The 22,238-nt window shown below is 41.8% G+C and overlaps 1 protein-coding gene across 15 annotated transcripts in view; it reads right to left on the bottom strand.

The window, feature by feature from the left end:
- Positions 1-10,474: 10,474 nt before the first annotated feature.
- The window catches only part of ablim2 (actin binding LIM protein family, member 2), a 99,251-nt gene continuing 87,487 nt past the window's right edge, over positions 10,475-22,238 (bottom strand). For all 15 annotated transcript variants that reach the window (XM_038731279.1, XM_038731282.1, XM_038731278.1 and 12 more), the window contains 7 exons: positions 21,847-21,884; positions 21,570-21,678; positions 21,423-21,481; positions 19,409-19,469; positions 16,748-16,755; positions 16,547-16,627; positions 10,475-12,479 (listed from right to left, as the gene is read on the bottom strand). In XM_038731279.1, coding sequence (XP_038587207.1) covers positions 12,366-12,479; positions 16,547-16,627; positions 16,748-16,755; positions 19,409-19,469; positions 21,423-21,481; positions 21,570-21,678; positions 21,847-21,884 — 470 coding nt within the window. In that variant the 3' untranslated portion in view covers positions 10,475-12,365. The remainder of the gene's footprint in view (positions 12,480-16,546; positions 16,628-16,747; positions 16,756-19,408; positions 19,470-21,422; positions 21,482-21,569; positions 21,679-21,846; positions 21,885-22,238) is intronic.

Below are 22,238 nucleotides of genomic sequence, written 5' to 3'. Positions count from 1 at the left end.
CATCCTGTTACATGCTTTTCATTCCCACGTCGTCGGCTTTTAGGTTCCCGTTCTATCATGTTGTTGTTGCCTGAGGGGTAAATACTTTAGGGCCTGGGCATATGTGTGTAACTCTTCTGTACCTTCACTCATTACCACTACAAAACACACATTTTTTAAAATATTTTTCTAAGGACCATACACGCATCCATGCATGCATCTGCACCATGCACACACACACAAACACACAAACGCAGCCCAAACACTGCGATCCCTTTCTACAACCAAAACACAGCTGTCGTGACTCAGAGAGCTCTGATGGTGAAGTGTCAGTGATGTGTTAGGGGACAGAAACCTTCCAACTCTGCTGACAACCTGTAGTTTCAGTTCACTCGCAAACGTCCACTTTGGACAACTTCTTTCCTCCCGTGTGTCAAAATTCAGCACAAACATCTTCAATCCTAAAAACTGTTCCAGGTCCAGTCATTACAGTCAAACTTAAGAATTTCACGGTACTTTGAAGTAGCAGCCCACACATTCCTCATTCTTTGTTTCTACCATTGCTGTCATGGTTTTGCACTCTACATGCCAGAAATCAAACTAAAAATCTGTTACTAGCCACCACTGCTGGCAGCTTCTTACAGTACTATAAGGTCTCACATACTGCTCTTCACACTGCTATAGAAAAGGTGATGTGTCTTACTTATGTTTAACTAAATGTTAATTAAATATGTATCTGACGAGCTGAAATAACAGCCGTAGCTACTTAATCTGACACACCATCCTGATCCAAGGTCCTGATTCAGAACAAATAGATTTATCATTGAACTGGCTGAATGCAACATGAAGCGATCCGCTAGAAAGAAGAGTTATTGGAACTACAGAAACACTTTCTCTCTTTGGATGGACGATTGTTGGCACGTAGCACGCACCCGTGTAACTGCTCCCCTCAACCACATTGGGAGTTGATGTTGGTTATTCCCTCTCCTCAGACTCCACTGGTTTTAGTTCCGCCTGTGTGTCGTGATTTAGAAGAAGTATTCAGCAAACAACAGCAAACAAAGCTACTTCTTTTCTTTCCTTTTCTATCCTTTTAAAAGGGCTGCAGGTTGTTTCAGTGTAGCGCCATCACTCATGACACACTGTGTCTGTATCGCTGCTTATTGAATGCACAGGCCTAACCCTGGAGCACACAGCTCCATAAATACTCCCTGAGAGAAGGCAGAGTGCGAGTGTGAAGAAAGAGAGTGACGGTTTGCCGAACTTGTATGGACAGACGCTGAACTATCCAAACACATTAGCTGTAAGCTGCAGATGTAAGCTGCGGCCGTGTCCCGACTTGAAGTTCAGCACCTCGCCTTCATAACACAGGCACTGCTATCATGCATTTCACCTCTGTCTTCTCACAAGAACTGACAGACAGAGACGTGTTCGGCTATGTCACAAAATAGCCTTTTTAACTTATTAGTTTGGGAGCAGACCTTAGGATTACCGAGAGACCAGACGGCGCACTCATAACAACCGTTTCTATCGGCGCCTTTGTTTGGTGCCATATCTAAGTAGGGGATTGGACAATGGTCTGTTATCGTCAGTTACTCATCACCTACGGTCTTCTGACTTCATCCCAGCTAAAGACCCAGCTGTGTGGCAGGAATGGATAAGATGCAGCAGGAGTCATGGTGGCACAAAAAAGTCCTACTAGGGCTAAACAAATCAAGTATTACCGAATTAGGAGCTGCAGTTTTCTGATGAAGGTTAAGTTTGTCACAACGTCCCCATTTATTAGTGAAGCGTTGTGGTGCCTGGCCTACAAATCATCCAGATGTGAGGGAACATGCTTGTTTGATAGACTCCAGCAAAAATGACATCATCATTTTTATCTGTCAAAATAACCTCAATCTGACTTTTTCATATTGTTCCTAATCCCACAGGAGCGAGTAGGATTTATCGGTTGAACATTCAGAGTTGGCCTGTAAACTGCTCGGCTGCATTTGGAACGTGACATTTTTTTTAATCTGAAAGCCCATAATTTAGCAAGCTAACTAAGCTAACAGTCGGCACGTACCTCCACATCGCTCTTTATCCCCGTCCTCTACCCCCAGTGCTCGCCAGCGGGTGAAAGCCAACCCCAGATTCCCTCTCGTTTTGGCTGTGTCCGCCGTTTTCGTAGCTCCCTCTCGGATGCGTGCTTACAATCTGGCACCTGGTTTCTACGTTTTTATAGAGTCCCGCCCTCACACCGTGTGGCTGGGGGATACACACCCACTGCAAACTAAGAAAGTCCAGGCAGAGGGCAAGGTTTCTGCTAAGGCTGAACTATGTTGAAAAAAATATCGAATTATTTTGACTGATATTGCTATTGCGATATGATTTGCAATATTGGAGGGAATGATCATTTTGACATAATTATTCTCATTTTCACTGAAAAACTAATTTAAATTAAGATGGTGTGATTTTTGCAGGAATCTGTACCAAACAAAGGCCAGGACATCTCTGCAGCACCACAATATTTCATTTAAAATAATATTTTGACACGCACCTCCATATTATACATGTATTGCCATTTAGATAAGATTTAGATTAATTGTTCAGCCATAGTCTCAGGAGATGGACATTGTGATGACTGAGAAGGATTCTATACATCCTACTCATTCTGTGTGAGATACAGGAGGGGTACACAGTATACAGTAGGTACATGGCAGCCTGAATGGGCTCAGTCCAATTATAAGACAGCAACACAACATAATAACAGTTGTGCTATATATGTTATTCATGTGCAATATTTTATCATCAGAATTGGAGCAACTTCCCTCAGTGCACAGTGCACCAAACCTTTGTCAGGGGAAGGAGAAGAGTATGTTAACATCTCGAGTCTCCACTGATTAACATCATATCCATCAGTTTCCCGCTTCCTAAACGTGACTTGGCAGCAGTTTGTAGAGCAGAGAGCAGACAGAGCAGAGTGCCAGCTGAAGGTAGAGCAGCCTCGGTCTCATATCCCCAAGCCTTGACGTACAGGAAATACACTGCACGGAGCTGCTGTTCATTATATTCTCGTTCAGTGCAACACATACAGGCGGGCGGAGAAAGATCTTCATCACAGATGGACAAAAGGAAGTATTTTTGTGGCTGGTGGCAACACACATAAACAGACCAGTAGACACACACAGTGTGGTACGAGAGGCCTAATACGTTATACACACATGCGAGGAAAGATTAGTGCACAAACCACAAACGCAGTGAAAGTACACATGCATCCACGCACACGCACACACACACACACCAGACCAACTGTTTCATCCGTTTTCTGACTTCTGACTGCGAGGGCAGAGTCCTCACCTACAGGCAAACACCTGGACCTGACACGGCAGAGAGAGGTTTGAACACAATGAGAGAGAGAGAGAGAGAGAGAATGTTGGCCTTAAGGAAGGAAGAGGAGGAGACAAAGGAGAAAGAGTAAAGAGGAGTGGGTGAGTGAGGAAAGACAAAGAAAGGGCAGGAAAGCAAGGTGGGCAGACAAAGGGAGGAGCTGAACAAAAGGGAGGACAAAGGGAAAGAGTGTTGAGATGGTGACGGGACAGAAACATTTTTTTTTAACCATAACACCTCAGGGTATCTCAGAGAACCCAAGATAATTCTGATATTTCTGGCAGAACCTGAAAGCAGCAGCCCTAACGTAAAAGCAGCTACACTGTGAGGGGGGGCGCGTGTCAAATCTCAGCTCGTACTGTTACCATGGCATCTTAACATACACACACACACACAGTGGACCCAGATGTCCAATAGTGATGATGTCATCAGCAGGACCAACAGTATTGACAGGGCTGGAATAATGGAGCCAGCTGCTGTGAAAACTCAAAGCACATGTAATGCAGGGCTGGACAATAAAACAATAACAATAATTATCTCAATATCTTTTTTTCAATAACTATACAACAAATGCTCAATAAATATTCAATAAATGTTTTTATGATTTTATTCACTTGAATCATAAACGAATTAGGGCTTAATTTTTCTTATTACGATGTTTATTCTGTTGAGGAAAAAGGACTGAAAAAGGTTTTACTTAATTTTACTTAAAGATATTTGTTGACAAAGATTTTATCATAAATATTTTGAATGTTCTATCTCAGATTTGTGATGTGATCCACTGTTTGGCATCAAGTGTTGACCATAAAGAAAAGTTTAAACCACAATTACCATCAGGTTTCTTCAACTTTCACTCAGGAGCAAAAATCAGCCTTTAAACCTGAAAGAAAAAAAACTATTTGATACTTATCGTGATAATTATCGATATCGAAAGATATGAAACTTTTTACCGTGATAACATTTTTGGCCATATCGTCCAGCCCTAATGTAATGTCGTCAAAGCCGGTGCGCACGAATAAATATGAAGTACCAAATATCCAATACTCCTTTTAACAACGTATTCATGTGTGCGTGACGGCTAATCTGCCTTGTTGTTGGCAAAGGAATGTCCAAATGAACACTATGTTGTTGGGCTTGTAAAAAGGTCTATATCTGAAACAAACCTGTGTTACATCCAAGCTGCTCCTTTAGATTAGACCGATCTGACAACATGTGCACTGCAATAACGAGTGACAGCGGCTGTTGTGGTAGTCAGTTAGCGACATGCTAGCAGCTGTGGATTTAGGTGCCTTAATACTGAATGAGGTCTTTGTTATTTCATTCATAACAACGCTGTGCATTGCAGGTTGAGAATGTTGCACACCGTCGGCTGGTCAGCTAGCTCTGGCTGTGTAGTGCAAAATAACCAGTGAAGGTGTCAGACCAGCACGAGCTGCTGTACAGTAAATGAGCACGGCTGGTTATAATGGAGATTTGTTTTATTTTTGGATGCAGACCCCTTGATTTAGCCTCTTTAGCTATCTTATGTCTGACATCCCAAAACGTCTGTTCATTAGTAAATTACTTTTTTATTGAACCACACACAACATTATTGAAATTAGCAAACTGACAAGGTTCGCACGAGGAGACCGCTTTGTTTTACAACAAGGTTGGGAAATGGGAACCACTTTAACAGAGCTCCTTTAGTCGTCCCAACATTAACGATACAGTAAGAATCACCACGTTTAGTAATGTTTGTGCAAAATCTGGAGTTCTCCAGGAACACATTGCAGCATTGGCCAGAAAAGCTTCAGCCGTGATCTACGTATGTGTATACAACGTTAAAACAGACTAAATCACTAATCTTATTTTATCCCTGTCCAGGATGGAAACAAGCCTGAGTGAGATACAAACTCTCCACTGCAGCTTCAGTGCCCCCCCACCCCCACCCCCCTTTGTTTACTGTAAGGCTCTCCTTGTCTGCAGGTCACAAAGTTGGCTCTGGGCTGCATCCCTTCTACACGCCAGCAGGATGTATACCGTTTGTCTGCCCGCTATTGTTCTTGTTCATTGTCATGTAGTGACCTGCTGTGGTGAAGCGGGTCCGGACTTCCAAGCAACTAAGGAAATACTGAGCCTCAGGCAAACACACACAATAATGGTCAAAAATAACAAAAACAATAGACTGCATAAGTATAAAGAGTTCTTGGAATTCAAATTCAGGACAGGGAAAGGTCAGCTAAGGTAAGAAAAGTGAAGACAATGGTACAGGAACAGTCCAAAGAGTATTCCTTGGCCTATGTAAGGTCTCTGTGCAGTACATAATCTGCAATGTGTCCGTAGCAGAGTCTCAAAAACTGGCAAGTACCAAAAGCTGACATTACATGTGTGGTTAGATGTGTAGGCTAATCTTTTTCAAATGAACAACTTTGTCTGTGTCTTTTGTCTGTCTTTGTAGTCTGGACGCCGTAAATCTGGGGATAATGATGCACATATTCAGACAGTCATACTACTCGAAGCATTCATGGCCTTGCGCTCGGAAGAGAAGAGAAGAGAGGAGTTCAGATCCTTCCCACCGTCACACACCAGGCCGAGTCGCTGTGTAAAAGTGGGCGTCATGATCTGTCATGTCAGAGAGTTACAAAAGAACCTTCCCACATGCTGTTACACAACTTGGACAAACACTTTGGTTGAAACATACTGAGGCCTTCACACTTTAGTCAGATTCTTCCTGATTTAATGTTTATTTTGGCCCAGCATCTCCAGGAATTAGTTGTGTTCATTTTGATTGATTCTGTTATTATGTAGCCATTTTTTTTTTGTCAACAGAAGGAAAATCACAAATAAATGATCAAATGAAAGTAATCCAGGGTCCAATTTAAATATGCTTACTTGGATTTTTCACTATTTTCTTTCATTTTATTGACCAAATGATTAACTGCATTAAAATAGCAGATGAAGACATAAATGAGTCTAATCTAATGTCCATGTAAACAGATGGCTAATGACGGTGGCTAGTGCTTTAGTATGAGTCTCTTTGCAGTGCCACGATTGTTTGATCCTACCAAAACTTCCTGCCTAATTACTGCAAATCTCATGCTTTGTCTGTCCGCTTGCTCTGTTGTATTTGATTAATTGGATTTGTCCCGCATCCCCGGGCTGCCGGAACACCCTCCTCCATCCACAGTCTGTTGCATCAGGGTGGGGGGTTGCAGATCAGCTGATGCCTGTGGCTCCACTTCAGAGCTGTGGCAACTCTTAACAAAATGTCTCAACATCCTCAAAAACCAAGATGTTGAAAATGATCCAATTGACTGAAGGATGTATGCATTTGGAAATACGGTCAGCCCGAGCCCAATACATCACTGTGGACAATAGCTTTGATTTTTTTTAAAACCACATTATTTCACACGTATTTTTGGAGCGCTGAGATGCATCATCAGTCCATTAGGCTGCCTCGTTTGCTCTTTTCCTCTCAAGAAAGACCTTGGGAGCTTTTGTCTGGAGGTCACAGCAAGCATAGGGAGTTGACAGAGATCCAGGGCTCCCAGCTGGTCCCCCCCCCCCCCTGCAGGGCTGCTGATGCTGGGAGCAGCCTGCAGTCTCCAGCCCGGGGCATCACACGCCCTGAGTCTGCCAATTAATCACACTGCTGTCTCCTCCTCCTCTTCCTCTCCTGTCCTGCCACATGGTCCTTTGTACCCTGTATGGTCCCATTCACAACACTGCATCTCCTGCATGTTGTACTGACTTATCTGTATCCTCCAGTACAGCAGAATATTACCATTTTCATTCAACTGCATTTAAAATCCTTTATATTTTAGAGATTCTTGATTCATAAAAATACCTAGGTAGATGACCAGGTGTTACAGTGATAGAGTAACCAGGAAGATGCTATTAAATATTACAGTATAATGTCGAAATAAGCTGAATCTAGTGACACAAAAATACTATTAGAGACAATAGGTTGCCTTTTAAAGTCACGGGTTACAGCACACAGACCCTTTAACGACCTTTAATAATACTGTAGGGCTGTTAATGAGACTGATACAAATACCAAAGTACACAAAGTTGACAGTAAAGCGATGCACTTCTTAAGACACAAGTCTCTTCAGGACTTTTATGCCAAGATTTAGCCAGAAACGCCATTCTTTAAACTAAAAGCCAACACCATCCTCTGTCTCCCATCACTGCGCCTTGAATGAACCCACTGAGGGAAGCTAAACACCAAGCTAACAGCCTCGCGACAACAAGCTAACGGCCAACAAACAGCTTGTATAACTTGTACAAACAAAGTGTTTCAAAGCAGCAGGCAGCTTACCTTGCTCGTTTTTCTCCTTTTCCATGTTAAAAAGAAATATTCCTCTCGGACCGGTGACAAAAGGGGGTGCAGCCTGTCAAACCCCCAGCAGTGACCGACAGCGGTGTCGGCCAATTGCGTGGCTCCGCCACAAGAGGCGGGTCTTGTGGGTCCCACGCTCCTGTCTCCCGTCTCTGATGAAGTGAGGGGTTCAAACTGTTCGAAGAAGCGCCAGATATCCTGACTCACCTCTCACTGTCAACTGCAGATACATTTTGGAAGATCATTGTTTCAAACAAAGGAGGAAACATCTTAGTCAACTCCTTATTTGCAAAGTTGCAAAAATAAAATGTTGCAAGTATCTTCAAAACTAAATATTTAATTTGTAATGTCTCCTGGTAAAAAAAAAAAAAAGGTTATGTTTAATCAGAGCAGAAAGATTATTGTCTTGGTTCATTATTGAAAAAATCAGCTCAATTCTTCCCCTGACCTCAAAGTGTTTTTGTAACCTTAAACTACATGATGTTCATTGTCTAATAAATTTAATAAAACAAAATCATGAATTTAAGATCCCCTAAGGACACAATGCATCCAGAATTAATTGCTGTTTTTAAAGGATTAGAGAGGAGGATATTACAGAAGAGAAGTAAGATGAGAAAGCAATCTGTTTCATCCAGACAGCAAATATTCAAGATAACTGATGAAGCAGATGCACATGTTCCTCATTCATCTTCAACACAACACTAAATTTACATTTATTACAAGGTGGACATCACCTTTCTTTGCAGATTTGCCATGAAGTCAACCAGGAAACAGACAAAGAGATGTAGCCAAAACAAACCAACACTCACCAGACACTGTGCTTTCTTTTGAATTATTGATGATCAATGCCAAACCATTTTCCAAACAAATCAAATTTTAAGATAAAATCTAGCATGAAAATGATCTGGTTCTGAGACCTTCATTTTTCTACATTGATTTTGGTGGCAAACATGAAATACAAACAATAGGGATAAATATGTTTTCCGATGTGAATCTTGTGAAGCCACTGGCACTGAGCAATGTGTGAACGTCTTCAGGGTGGTTTTCTCTGGGTCAGAGGCCTGTTTGCCCAGAGAGGTGAAACGTTTGTGTAATCCACTCGGGCTGGGTCCTTCTCCACTTACTCCTCTGAAGTAGCATCACTTTTGCTACATTCACACCAGCTTCACTTGACGCTTATATTTGTACTTTTTAGTTGATTGTTTGTATCTTTCTTGGATGTAAGCTCTATCTGATGCCTAGTCACCTAACATGTAATGAAGCAAATGAGAGAGATGTGCCATCCTTTATGAGGATAATAAGTGTAATCTTTAACTCATGGGATGCATCCTTACTCCCAGCATCATCAAAATCTGAGACTGAATAATCCATGGTCCATGTAGATGATAGTAGATTGCTGATTTTGAAATAAGTAGTGGGGATTGTGCTGTGTGCTGGTGTCAGGGGGGAACTAGCATCAGCAGATAACAATGACATGTGATGTGTTTCAGTCACGAGCCTTGATTTATTGACTTGTGGCTCAGCATTCTCAAAACTAGTCATTACATGCAGAATAAAACAGTACAGTAGAGTGGCAGATTTTCTGCTGACAAATTTAAACAAGTTTGAAACAGCTCTGATTGTGACTCTCTGACCTTAAAGGAAAACTGCAGTCTGCCAATACTTGGTTTTGCAGCCTTGGTTCAGGTGTTGTAACAAAGTATTTGCTGAATTCTTGGAACATGTCAACATTGCTAAAAAATAGGCTAAAATAGGTCTTCAACACGGTATAATTGTTTATTTAGTTTATAATGGTCCCAGTTCAACACGTTCTCATCTCAGTGCGTCAATGACCGACCCTTTCAGTAAGCGTGACAAGCGTCGGTAGAGGAAAACAGACCATAAAGCAGGGTATGCTTTAGGGCGTGGCTATCTTGTGACTGACAAGTTGCTACCATGGTGACCTCAATCAGTATAGAGGCGACTTATATCAACTGCACTGTGTACATTTGACCAGTGCTGTCAAAAAAGCTTATTAGGAGTCAGCTGTTAATTTTTCCGGTATGTACATTTTGTTTTAAGCTAGTTTTTCGCTAGACAAAATTAGCATCCGGGATAACATCACACTTAATGTGAATTACGGACGCAGCTTGCTAGGTAGCTAGTTAGTGCCACCCTCTCGTCCAAATATGGACACATCTTGTTCCCTAAAACCAAGATGGAGACGGCCAAAATGCCAAACTCCAGGCTTCAAAATGCTAGTCCCACTTCTTTTATCGTTCTATGGTTAAAACGGCTATGTCAGATATAGTAATGTATCAAGTGATAATGTGACAACAATGTGACAGCGTTCGTTCATAATCCAATCATAAAATATCACATTTTTTGCCTATTAGCTTATTCTTCTCTGATAAGAGTGCTATATGTAAGTATATTTAACTTAAGAACAAATATTTAATAACAATAATAGTATTTTTATGTCACATTCTGACGGAAGACACTTTCGTCAGTCTTAGTTTAAGTTAGATTTAGGAAAACTCAGGTTGATTTGAACCTCTGGCTGGTTGCCAGCGGTTTAGACATTAACGGCTGTGTGATGTGTTAATTTGAGGGGACAGCAAATTTACACTGTTATACAAGCTGCACACTCACTACTTTACATTGTAGCAAAGTGTCACTTCTTCAGTGTTGTCACATGAAAAGAATCAAACATTTATAAAAATGTGAGGGGTGTACTCACTTGTGAGCTACTGTATATGTTACACACATTAAGGTCATTCCATCAGTAAAATTTACATTTATTTGACAAACTCAAGCCCTCCAATCCAGATTTTGGATAAAGCACTTTAATAGCAGATGAATACTAGAAAGAGGACATGACGCTTTATGACAATAGTTAGTGTATTACTTACAGGAGCAAAATTTATTTGACACTCAGGTTAAACTCATAAGTTGATATGTTTCTCTTCAAAAACTCTCTTCTTGGTGATGCAATTCATTTGACATTAGGCCCTTAAGATTTCAAAGTAAAATCCCTTCCTTAATATTGTAATTAAATAAATACCTAACACACGCTAAGGGAAGCAGCTGACCTGGGCATTTCATCTGACGCAGTTTAACCAGAGAATAATCAACCACTCAAACCACATTGATGATAATGTTTTCATATATTTCTCCTCTGAGGTCAGGGGACACACCCAATTTTCCCATCATGCATGCCTGAAGAGTTATACACCATGGCTTGTATACAGACAGATATATCTGGTATATGTCCAGTATATGTTCACATACATCTTGCAGTATGCTAGATGGCGCATCGATCGGTATACGGTCCAGAAACCATCAAGCAAAGCTGATGGACTTTTACTTTACACAACAATGCTTTCAAACAACAAACATATAAAGAGTTAAATCTCTATCTGAGAAGATATAACACAGTTATAGTACTGAGTTTTAAATCAAGCAAGACCCCATTTGTTATACTTTAGTGCTGCTGCAGGTCTATGAAGCTCAACAAAGTAACCATGGGCTTTTTTTGTCTGTTAACAAAATCAAGACTTCTCTCAGCTGCGTCTCATGATTGGTTTAACGATCCTTTCCAGAAGTCAAAAATAGCTTATAAAAATAATTTATTTTGTTTTCTTGATGTGAATGCATGGCTTTATGGCAATGCTGCTTGTTTGACACCTTTACACACCCTGACACCATCTGTACTGTGTGTTTTCTGCAGGGCCACTCCTTTTTTATCCCCCCCTCTGTCTGTGATTCACTGCCACGCTGTGGCCCATGTCCAGCCCTGGCTCTCCTATCTGTGCTGATTTATGAGAAGATTGTGTAAGATATGGGACCGCATTCAAACACATCAGGGCACGCATATCAAAACTACCCACCAGTGTTTCCCAACTTCTCCGATTGAAAATAACATGAAGCAAACCTGAAAACAAAAGCGTATGATAAGGTGCTTTTTAAGTTTAAGATCAGAGGAGCTGAAATTGTCTCTTATTCCTGTCTTTGGCCTTGACATGCTTGAACATTAAATGTATACAAGTCTGCAGTCTCTTCACTGCCCTGAAGCTATGGCAAGGGAGTAAAAAATGAACTGGCTTGTCACTGTAACAGTCAGTCAGTGCAGAGAGAGAAACTTAAAATGATGGAAGAACAGCGGGAGAGAAAAGGCAGAGCAGCGAACAGATGATATGTCGAGAAAAACTCTTGCAAAGTGAAAACAAACTAGCTGCTGATGAAAAACTTGAGATAGAAACAGGGAGATAAGTCAAGATAGACAGAGTAGAAGAGGGCGCACATAAAACAGTCAGAAGCAGAGAAACCTGGGGGAAGGCCTGCACGAGATTTAGAAAAGGCTGTTATTTTTGCCAGGGTGTATGAAAGCATCAAGATTGGCGGGGGGGGGTTGCAGAAACCACATGGGAAGCGAGGAGCATCAACACAGGCCATGCAAACGCAGCTCCTCGTCCTCTTCTGTAAAGTTGTCAGTCAAACATACGCACCACATCGCATACAAAAAGCTATAGATGCTGCCTCAACATGGTGAAAATGTTCCGGCAGGGAGCGCCTCTCCGTGGCAGATGCCGTTTTACAGGTGGAAAGTAAGGGTATCATGGCGATGCATATATAGATATTTCACAGGGGATGGTTTTCTTTTCCGTTTCCTCCCAGACAGGGCGGTTGCTTGTTGAGATGTTGATTTTTTTTCTGTCTAAAAAAGGCGCGCCTTCTTCTTCATGTCGTTCTTCTTCCATAGGGCCAGGCGGTCAAACTGCTCCAGGGTCATGCCGAAAACCCGCTGGAAGTCCTCAGGAGAAAGGTGTCTCTGGAAAACCGTAACACAGCAGAAGAACTATGTTAATTAGAGAGAGTGGGATTAGCATTGACAGTCAGTGTTGGTGTTTTTTTACCAAGAAGGTGATCCCTCTCTAATCTCTATTCTAGAAACATGGTGGAGCAACGTGGTGACTTCCATGTGAGAGGACCTGCGATGTAGGTAGATAGAAATGGCTCATTCTAAGGTTAAATAAAACATAACGGTTCATTATGTAAGGTCTTTATACACCACTGAAAACATAGTTATGTATATTATATTGCATTTCTGTCAATAGATCCTCCTGAATATTACACACTTTAAGGCCATTTAATTAATTATTTATAAAAAGCGACAGATGGCCAGCTAGCTTAAAACTTCTACGTACGGTATAGGCTAGTGTGAATAGTACGAAAATTAAATTTAGCCTGACTAAGCTAAGTAAAGTGGCTAACACTGGTTGGTTCGGTCATGACAAAGAATAAATAAATGAAACTGAAAGGTGCAACACAGCTAATGTGACAGCTTCTTCAGACGTGTTTTCTCTGTTCTCTAAAAGAAAGACTGATTTTAGTTCAAATAGTTGGTGCTTTATGTTATACGCTGCTTTCTCTTCTCTGTCTTGGTGTAGTTTCACTGGGCTTCACTCTAATGAGCCACATGTTCTACTGAGGCACAAAAACATGTGGTTCTTTGGCTCAATTAAACAAAAGATTTACCCGAACCAAATGAGATGGTTTCTGCCCCCAGGGCCAGCAAGACTTTTCTCACCCACTTGTGCTGTATGCTAAATCAGCAGCAGCTTCGTACTCTCAGATTGGACTCACACAGAAGACATTCATCAATCCTATGCTCATGTTTGTGTTCACCACATAAGCAGGCGTTACATTGCCTTCTGTATTGAGGTTTAACACACCAAACTCAATTCTGGGCCTCAGAAGTTCATCCAAACAAGACTGCCATCCAAAACCCAGCTTGGCTCTCGCTGCAAACACTCACTAACTGCTCTGTAAGTGTAAAAAATATAGCATAGAACAAAAACATGCATGGTATTGATTTAGACCCCGAACAAAAGCAAACGCCACTTTATTGTAAAACTTGGCTGCTCTGTGCGCAGCAGTTGTGCGTCTCTCTGATGACAGTGATAGTAAATTAGAGGCAGGCTGTTACTGTGTGGTAGCCAATCACCTGGTTTCCATACCAACAAACAGAGGGAGGAATGTAGAGCGATTTTTTTCACCGTTAGGCAAAAACATCCAGATCCCTTTCATTTTTCACCAGCCATGCTGACAGGAGGATACCATTTTCGTAAAATGACACAGAAAACAATCTCTATTGTCAAGAACCTTTTCACAGTATTTTATAGTATAGTCACCATTACTAGTGATTGTAAAACCAACGCTCATATGGCTTCAAACCCAGTCAGTGATGTCACAAAGGGTGTTTTCTGTCAGTGGTCAATGGTAAAACACCTACTCGACATCACTGACTGGGGTGTGCAATAGGCTGGAGTGTAGGGCTGGACCATACAGCCAAAAATGTTTTCACGATAAAAAATGTCATATCATTCGATATCGATAATTGTCAGGATAAATGTCAAATCATTATTTCTTTCAAGTTTAAAGGCTTATTTCTGCGTGAAAGTTGAAGAAACCTGATGGTTAACTGTGGTATTAAACTGGTTACAGATTTGGTTTCTGGGCCGTAGTTTGTGCTCCACCAACAAGTTCCTCCTAACTTCATGATTTCTGACATCCCAAGAACTATTGGAGAGGAGTCTGCTGTACTCATAGTGTACCCATACCCATATACTGTACTGTAGTTTCTATCAGGACTATATTATATTATACTATATATATTATAGATATTACAGTGTATTAAAAAAACAAAAGCATCTCCTCACACAGCAGCCACCAGAAAAAATATCCCATGTGGTTAAATTGCCTAATGGTGAAGTGTTTTGGCTCTGAGTTTGAGTTTTTTTTAGCCGCTGATTAGTTTGGGTAAAGCAACACCACTTCAGGGTCAAGGATCGGGAACAGTGGTGGGTAAAACCGAGGTTGGAATATTTCTTTCTGACAAACACACATTGACACTCATGACAATCTGGCTCCAGTCTGGTGATGCCGACCACAAAGGGGATCTCTTGCGTCAGTGACACCTCGATATCCCGACGGCCCGACTCCTCTTGGGACAATATTCCCAGAAAGGCTGACAGGGAGTTCTCATATTAGGGTGACTGAAGGTTTAAATATTTTAAAGGGGTGTTTTTGGAAAACAAAGGTTCATGAAACGTCGTCTGAGGACAGGAGGACCATCAGTGCTGCACCACAAGACAAACCACAACTTTATAAATCCTATGTGGAACTTCTTTATGGACTAAAATATTTCCTGTTCTCAGCTGAACAAACTTAATGAACGTTCTGAATCTGTAAATGGGTAGTGTAAAAATAACAGCTACAGGAAATGAGTTACTACGGGACATTAAGTCCAATTGTGCCTAATTGTTTTATTATAAGACATGCATGTGGGTTGAACTTGCCGTGACCCAGCGCAAAAGAAAGTAATGTGACTCAAAATCAGAAAGTTAAAACCAAAACCTCTGCCAATTATATTCACATTTAATTCAACCCCACAGTTTATTAACTTTATTAAGAATGCCGCAGCTTGATCTTAAAGAGTTTTCTTGCGGCACTACTACACCACATGGCCAGAAGTAATACACCCGTGTGTCATTGGTGAACATGTCATTCCCAAACTACGGGCATTAATCTGCAGCCTCCAGTCTTCCCCCCACCCAAAGGTGTTGGATGGGGTTGAGGTCAGCGCTCTGTGTAGGCCAGTCACTGAGTGAACCCAAGCTGATACCTCAGAGTTGAAAGACCACTAGTGTATGATATAACATTAAACTAAAGGCTTCAAACAAACTAGGTTGTACAAGGTGATGTCCGACCATGTCTAAAGACAAACATCTTTCTAGCTGTTCCAAATGGCCACACTCGGGGTGTTGGCCGGGGCCGCCACACACCTCCAAGGCAAATAACGCTAGCCTTGCAGCTAACGCTACTTCTAACGCTTTTACACATCGGGTCACACAAAATGAACGGATCAAATCTGAGCTGAATCTAATCAAATGGAATCATACTGTTGCAAAAGCTTATCTGTATGTGTCTTTACGAATCTAGATAGACAAATGAAATCATGTGAGGCTAGAGAGGGGCGCCTGTGGCTCAGAGGTTGAGGTGTCGTCCACTAATCAGAAGGTGGGGGGTTCAATCCCTGGCTCCCCCAGTCTGCATGTCAAAGTGTCCTCGGGCAAGATACTGAACCCTAAATAATGTGAATGTGTAGCTCTGTTTCTGATGGCAGCGGCCCTCTTAAAATGCATGAAATTCAGCAGTCCACAAGTTCAGCCCTTTACACATTGTTTCACCAGCCCCAGAAAAATGTGTTTTTCCTCCTTATGCATTTAACTCTGTTTAGCTAATTTTATCCTCCTACTAAATTCAATTCATAGACTTCGGCACACTGCCAGAGGCCCTGCTCCTAATACATTTATTTAGTTTCATTTAACTAGTTTTTGTTTTACTTAAGAAAAGTCAACGTTGACGTTACAGAGTCTAAAAACATCATTTGTGCGAAAGTGTAGATTGTGAACTCGAGGACATGATAAGCGAGGACATTGGAAATATCAAACTTTTGTAGTTTTCCACTTACATTCTTTTTTTTTTTTTTTTAGATTGAATGGCCACACGTTTTGTCTGGTTTGACTCTGAGCTGTTAAAACTCTGACTTGTCCTGTGCAGCACTTATACCATACTGAGGCCCTTGTTGGCCTACAGCCAAATCATGAAATACTTAATCGCACACTTTTGGCTACACAGTATTTCTTTAAAAAAAAAAGAAGCTAAATTGCAATCATTCATCCACCTTCACAAAAATTGGAGTTAGCACTTCTCTAAGCTTTGGCTGATACTTTTATCCCGCCTGGCTTAGCTGCATGGCTACTTCCCCCAAAGTGCATAATTCTGATTTTAAGCGAGGGGAAACGACAGAGCAGGGAGAAGATCAGAGCTCACCTCCAGTCTGGTGCGATCTACATCTCTGGGAAGCTTCACTTTCACTCTATGCGTCACTGCCAGAATTTCATACGGGTAGATCTGGCACACACAAAGTAAGCATTGTGGGAGATTTATTAGGGAATACAATTATAATCCAGAGTCCAAACAAAGCTGCCAATATATCATTTGTAAAGTGTTAAGAAATGAGGAAAATCTTACCTTGTATTCTGAGAGGGAGGGAAAAAAAGAGAGAGAAGAAGAGAATTAATCTGGTGGAACAATGAGTTTTTATTTGAATAGCAGACCTATTATGAAAACTACCATAATAGAGCTTGAAAAAAAAATTACACCGTGTGGACTCAAATCTCCACAAAAATATTGGGTTTCAATGCGTCAAAAGCTTTATAAACAGTTGCTCTGCACACACACACACACACACACACACACACACACACACACACACACGTTATGAGGTTGGCTTCCTGTCAACCCAGTCTTTGCCCAAGATACAGCCATCGACTGTACACACACACACACCAATAATTCTGCAGCTGGAAAAATTACATCACCTCTCTATGTCGTTACCTCCAGTAACTGATCTGGAGCCAGAACTGCAGGGCTCTGCATGTCACGTCATGTCATGTAATCAGGGATTGTGAAGTGACCTTAGATCTGCACTTGAAGGAGAAGATGACGCGGGCCTTTTCACATTTTATAGTTTAAGATTTTAGCTGATCGTCGTCTGAGGGTGGGGTTCAGTAAATGTTAAAGTAAAGAAAAAGTTCAAAAATGTGCTTTTTCTACATGGACAACATCAGGTGACTGACATTGGAGCACTTCCGAGGCTTGGAAGGAAACTTCGTGGGTGAATCATCCTCTCAAAAAAACAATCTGGTCATTTGATTAAAAAAGCCAAAGACAGTGCACGTAAAAAGTAACTCTGAGTAGCATTTCATTAAGAAAACACATTTCACATTCTGGGTCAGTTTTGGATGAATTCAGTAACTATGCATTGTTTTGCATGCATGATGAGGACTTGCTGTACTGGCCTGCACGAGTTGGCTCAGAGAGAGCACATGCAGGCTGAATAATACTGTGGAGGCTCATGAATCAAACCCCGGGGGACACCACAAATCATGGTGAGGAGATCTGAACCAATGGAGGACTGTGCAATAGTAACTGATTCTACCCAATCCTCCAGTCTGCCATGACGTATTTTATGGCCAGAGGCATTGAAAGCTGCACCACAGAATGATGTTCTACCTGAATTAGTGTTCAGACCAATGTCATTTAACAGCTGTATTAGTGCTGCCTGGGTTCCTTGATGTGATCTGGAGCCTGATTTAAATATGTTCAACAGGCGATTTACAGTAAATAAGTGGATGAGATCAACTTTTTATGAATATTCCTGTGGTCTACGAGATGTCCCAGAGCCCAAGATGACTCATTGAAATTGCTTGTTTGTTCAACCAACAGTCCAAAACCCAAAGATATTCAGTTTACTGTCAAACAGACCAAAAGCAATAATTCTTGACATTTGAGAGGATAGAACTAGTGAATTTACATTCCATTTTTACTTGAAAAATGATTCAAACAATTATTTTATTATCAAAGCTGCAGACGAAGATACATTTAGGGGATAGAAAGTCACTTAACAAAGTCATGATGCAGCTGCAATCCTTAGCAGTCATTGGCCCACAGACATCAGGTGATGCCGTGGCAGGCCTGGACTGAAGCCATCAACACTTCCTGCTGGTATCAGGGGCTTTTTGAGTTCAATCTGGTCTTCAGCAGTGAAACACATAATCAACTGGATTCAGGTTAGGTGACTGGCATTTCACTGTTCCCTGAACTGTCCGAAAAAGGGCTACGCTATGAACACCTTCAAACACTCTTAGAGCTGTAACTGTAACCTCTGCTGGAGAAGAGCCACAACAAGAAGAAAGTCTTAGGGCCAAGCCTAAAAGCAGTTTCATGTGAGTGCAACAGCATCTGTATTTTATACATTTGAAAAGAAGGTGCAAACCACGCCAAGTGTTGCGCAGAGATGGCTTCTGTTATCATTGCCAGAAGAAAAGAAGACGTAGAGAAATTAACAAGACAATATTATTCTATATCCAATACTTCTGACTGACTTCTTTTCTCTAAAATTCATCCAGCCAGAGGGAACGATCACCAACTGTTCACAGCGCGCCGGTCGTAATAGCGACACAACCCACTGTAGGTATCTGAGAGGGAATCGGGCGTTGGGGCGTTCAGGGACAGGAGATCACGGAGCGGATGGTCGATGATTATTCCCTCTGGCTGGATGAAGCACAATCTGCTGGCATTTCCTCGCGTCTGGGTCATTCCAGCATACTGTAGTTGTTTCTGCTGGGGTTTCCCAAAGCAGTTTGTCAGGTGTGCTGTCCCAAGTACTTCTATCTCAGGCAGGATGGGCAGGTACAGACGATTTCCACATACTTGGGACGCACTGAATGAAACAAACCAAGGTTTTTACGCAGTGGTTGCTTTCCCTCCCGACTTTATGCCGGAAACCATTAAAACATGAAAACCCCTCATTTAAATACGGCCACCTCCATTGTGTTTTCTCCTGTTGTCATCTATGAAATAATTCTTAGTAAATCACCCATAACAGGTAGTAAAATTGCACGTGCAATATTTTTGAATGCACACGAAATTTAGTACTCTTTATTCTGGATGTTAGTAAATCGGGCCCTTACTGTCCAAATATCTACAGACTACTCTGTGTGTATTTTAGGCATTTAGCTCATGCACATCAACAGTGCAACACCGGAAAAAGCCTGCAAACCAGCAAACATGCCGAGGAACACAACAAGGAGCAGGAGATAAGCAGCGCTCATTTATTTTCACTCTCACCTCTCATGCCTCCCCAGCTCTGGGAGTCCGGGTCCACTTCATCCTCCACCATCTCAGCAGCCTATACGAACACACATATAACCGTAGAGCAGTTAGACCATCATTCAGATATCCCGTCCACACCGCCAAGAACATTGCTGGTCTTTATCAAAGCCAGGGGTCATCTGAAAGCTGTTTAGTCACTGCGTCTGCCCTGGATTTGCTCACATTTTTTCAGGCTGTGAGGGAATAAGCTTGCATCACTTAATTAGGAGAGACTAAAACTTCGACTAAAAGGAGAAGGAAGAAGTGATGTTTTTTAGGCCAGAGGACAGCTATATGGAGTTAAAATTCAAATCAGTTGAACTAAAAGACCCAATAAGTGTATGTGTAGACCCAAGGAACGTCATTTACCACCATCAATTATTTCATTTGGACTTCAAATAGAGATTGAGCACTCTGTCATTCTGTGTGTGAGCAATGTGCTTGCATAAAAATATACTGTATATTGTATACTGTTACATAGCTCAACATTCATTAGAAAGAAATCTCCCTTCATTCGTCTGCCAGCACACTAAATCCACCATGTCAACAACACTAACTAGGAATATCAGCAAGTGAAAAATAGTTTAATATACCACGAATCCGTCGTGGCTCCTGAGCTTTCATTTCCTTCTCTGCTCTGTTTTGTCTGCCTGTCCTCTATCCATCAACAAACACAGAGGGTGAGCAGCAATATCAGTGGATGATAGACTAAATACCCCAGTGTCCTCATAATAAACCGGAGCCCTGCCCGTGTGGAGTGAATGGTACTGACTGACCCCTGCGTAATCCGATACCCAAACTGTGAGAGAAGACCTTTGGGAGGTTGGATTTTAAAATGAGCTTAAATGCTACTCTGAGTTTCCTGTGTTGATTAGTAGAGGGTAGGAAGCTGTGTGGGGGAGGGAGGTGTTGATTTGATAAGACTGCTGCTGTAGCGCAGGGGGCGATAGAGCTTGGATAAGAAACACCAATACCTAGTGGTCTAAAATGCAACTGCTGTCAGGTCTTTAAGGTGATTTACAGCGGCTTTGACCAGGAGGAGATCAGACGGGAGAGGAGAGTGAGGGCGGTCGGGTATCAACGCCATGTTTTATTTTTCATATTACCACTGGGAACATCAAACATTTTCAGATTCACATTGTGGCTTTCACTGAGTTATTTCTGACTTTGGCAATAATTGGTGCATTACAATATTTATACAGGATTATCCAGGATTTCTTTAAATTTTTTCTCCTTTCCTGACATAAAAAAATAATGACTTGACAAAGAACTAAGTTACAGGAAGCACTATGGATTGTTTTGATGGTTAAACCCAATGCGGAAGTAACTTAAACCTGGAGTCTTTCTAATGGCCTGCAGGGGGCAACGCCTCTGGTTGCAAAAAGAAGTTTAGTTCCATTAGAAATAATGCTAAAATGACCCTACTTCTCAGCTGATTCCCCCAGTAAACACTTTCATAATGAGTTTATGGTCTCAGTCGCTAGTTTCAAGTCTTCTTCAACACAGCAGGATGTTCATTTAGTAAATTATGGTCCCATTTAGAGGAAAATAGATGATAAAGATGGGTATGCTTTAGGGCGTGGCTACCTTGTCATTGACAAGTCACTACCAGTCCTGTCAATCAGCCTAGAGTGACTCGTATCCACAACACTGTGTAAATTTAACCAGCGCCATTGAACAAGCTTATCAGGAGTTGGCTGTTCATTTTTCCAGGACGTATGTTTTGTTTTAAGCCTGTTTTTTGCTAGCAAAAATGAGCATCCCTGTTGCACCTAGCTAACCAAGCTTGCTAACGCCACCGTCTCGCCCAAATATGGTCACGCCCGGTGCCTGGTTGCAAAAAATGTACAATAGCGGCAAACTGCCAAACTCAAGGCTTCAAAACGGAAGTCCTCAAACCAACAGGTGACGTCACGGTGACTATGTCCACTTCTTCATACAGTCTATGGTCCTAATACTTCTACGCTCGCTCACAGTCATTGCAGCTCACCTTGTGGATGCCGTTCCGTCCGTATCCAGGTAAGGATGCAGATTTACTGTAGGGGAAATCTGCAGAGAGATAAAACATTTCTTGCTTATTTTATGCTTTAAATACTGTTGTGTTCATGTCACCTACACCAGGTGGTTGGCTACTCACTAGGCTGGGAGGTGTCAGTGGGCAGACTGCAGGTAGACTTGCGGGGATCCAGGTCTTCTGGACCCATCTGTCCATCTATTTCACTCTTTAACATCATCCAACTGGTCCTCTGCACAGAGAGTGAGAGAGCGACAGAGAGAGAGACAAGAAAGATGGAAGGATGCAATGGATGATGGCAAAGTATGAGTTAGTCAGTTAGTAAATGGATGTACAGTAAAGTTTAAGAAAATGACTTGAAAAGAGACAGATATGGACAGACATATACACACAGACCCACCTTACTATCCTCCCCATCCTGCCAGGATGTTCTAGAAGCTGTAAAACAGTCAGATGTTACAGGATATCACAGTTAATGTGCTGGGTCATGTGCCTCTCAGCTCCACCGTACTGCACTATTAACTCTACAGTAAATTTCCCCTGGACCATGAAATCATCAGCTGCAGATGGCCTCTACAATGAGCTTCTCGTGCACTGTGTAACTGCACAGTAAAACAGGATGGATGGCAACCACTAACATTTGTATCAACGTTGTACTTGCGTGGCTGCACTGACTTTTTGGGAGTCTCATCGGTCACCGGAGCGAGATCCCTGAACAGCTACACAACATTTGGTAAGGAAATCCATGGTGCCGTGAGGGTGACTGTAAATGATCTGAACACATGGCTTCTC

Source organism: Micropterus salmoides, unplaced genomic scaffold (genome assembly GCF_014851395.1).
Source record: "Micropterus salmoides isolate LMB-PRFRI ecotype aquatic unplaced genomic scaffold, ASM1485139v1 Ms_hic_scaffold_2, whole genome shotgun sequence".
NCBI classification, from domain to species: domain Eukaryota; kingdom Metazoa; phylum Chordata; class Actinopteri; order Centrarchiformes; family Centrarchidae; genus Micropterus; species Micropterus salmoides.
The sequence above is the reverse complement of the archived record's forward strand: the minus strand, read 5'-3'. Positions and strand labels throughout refer to the sequence as shown.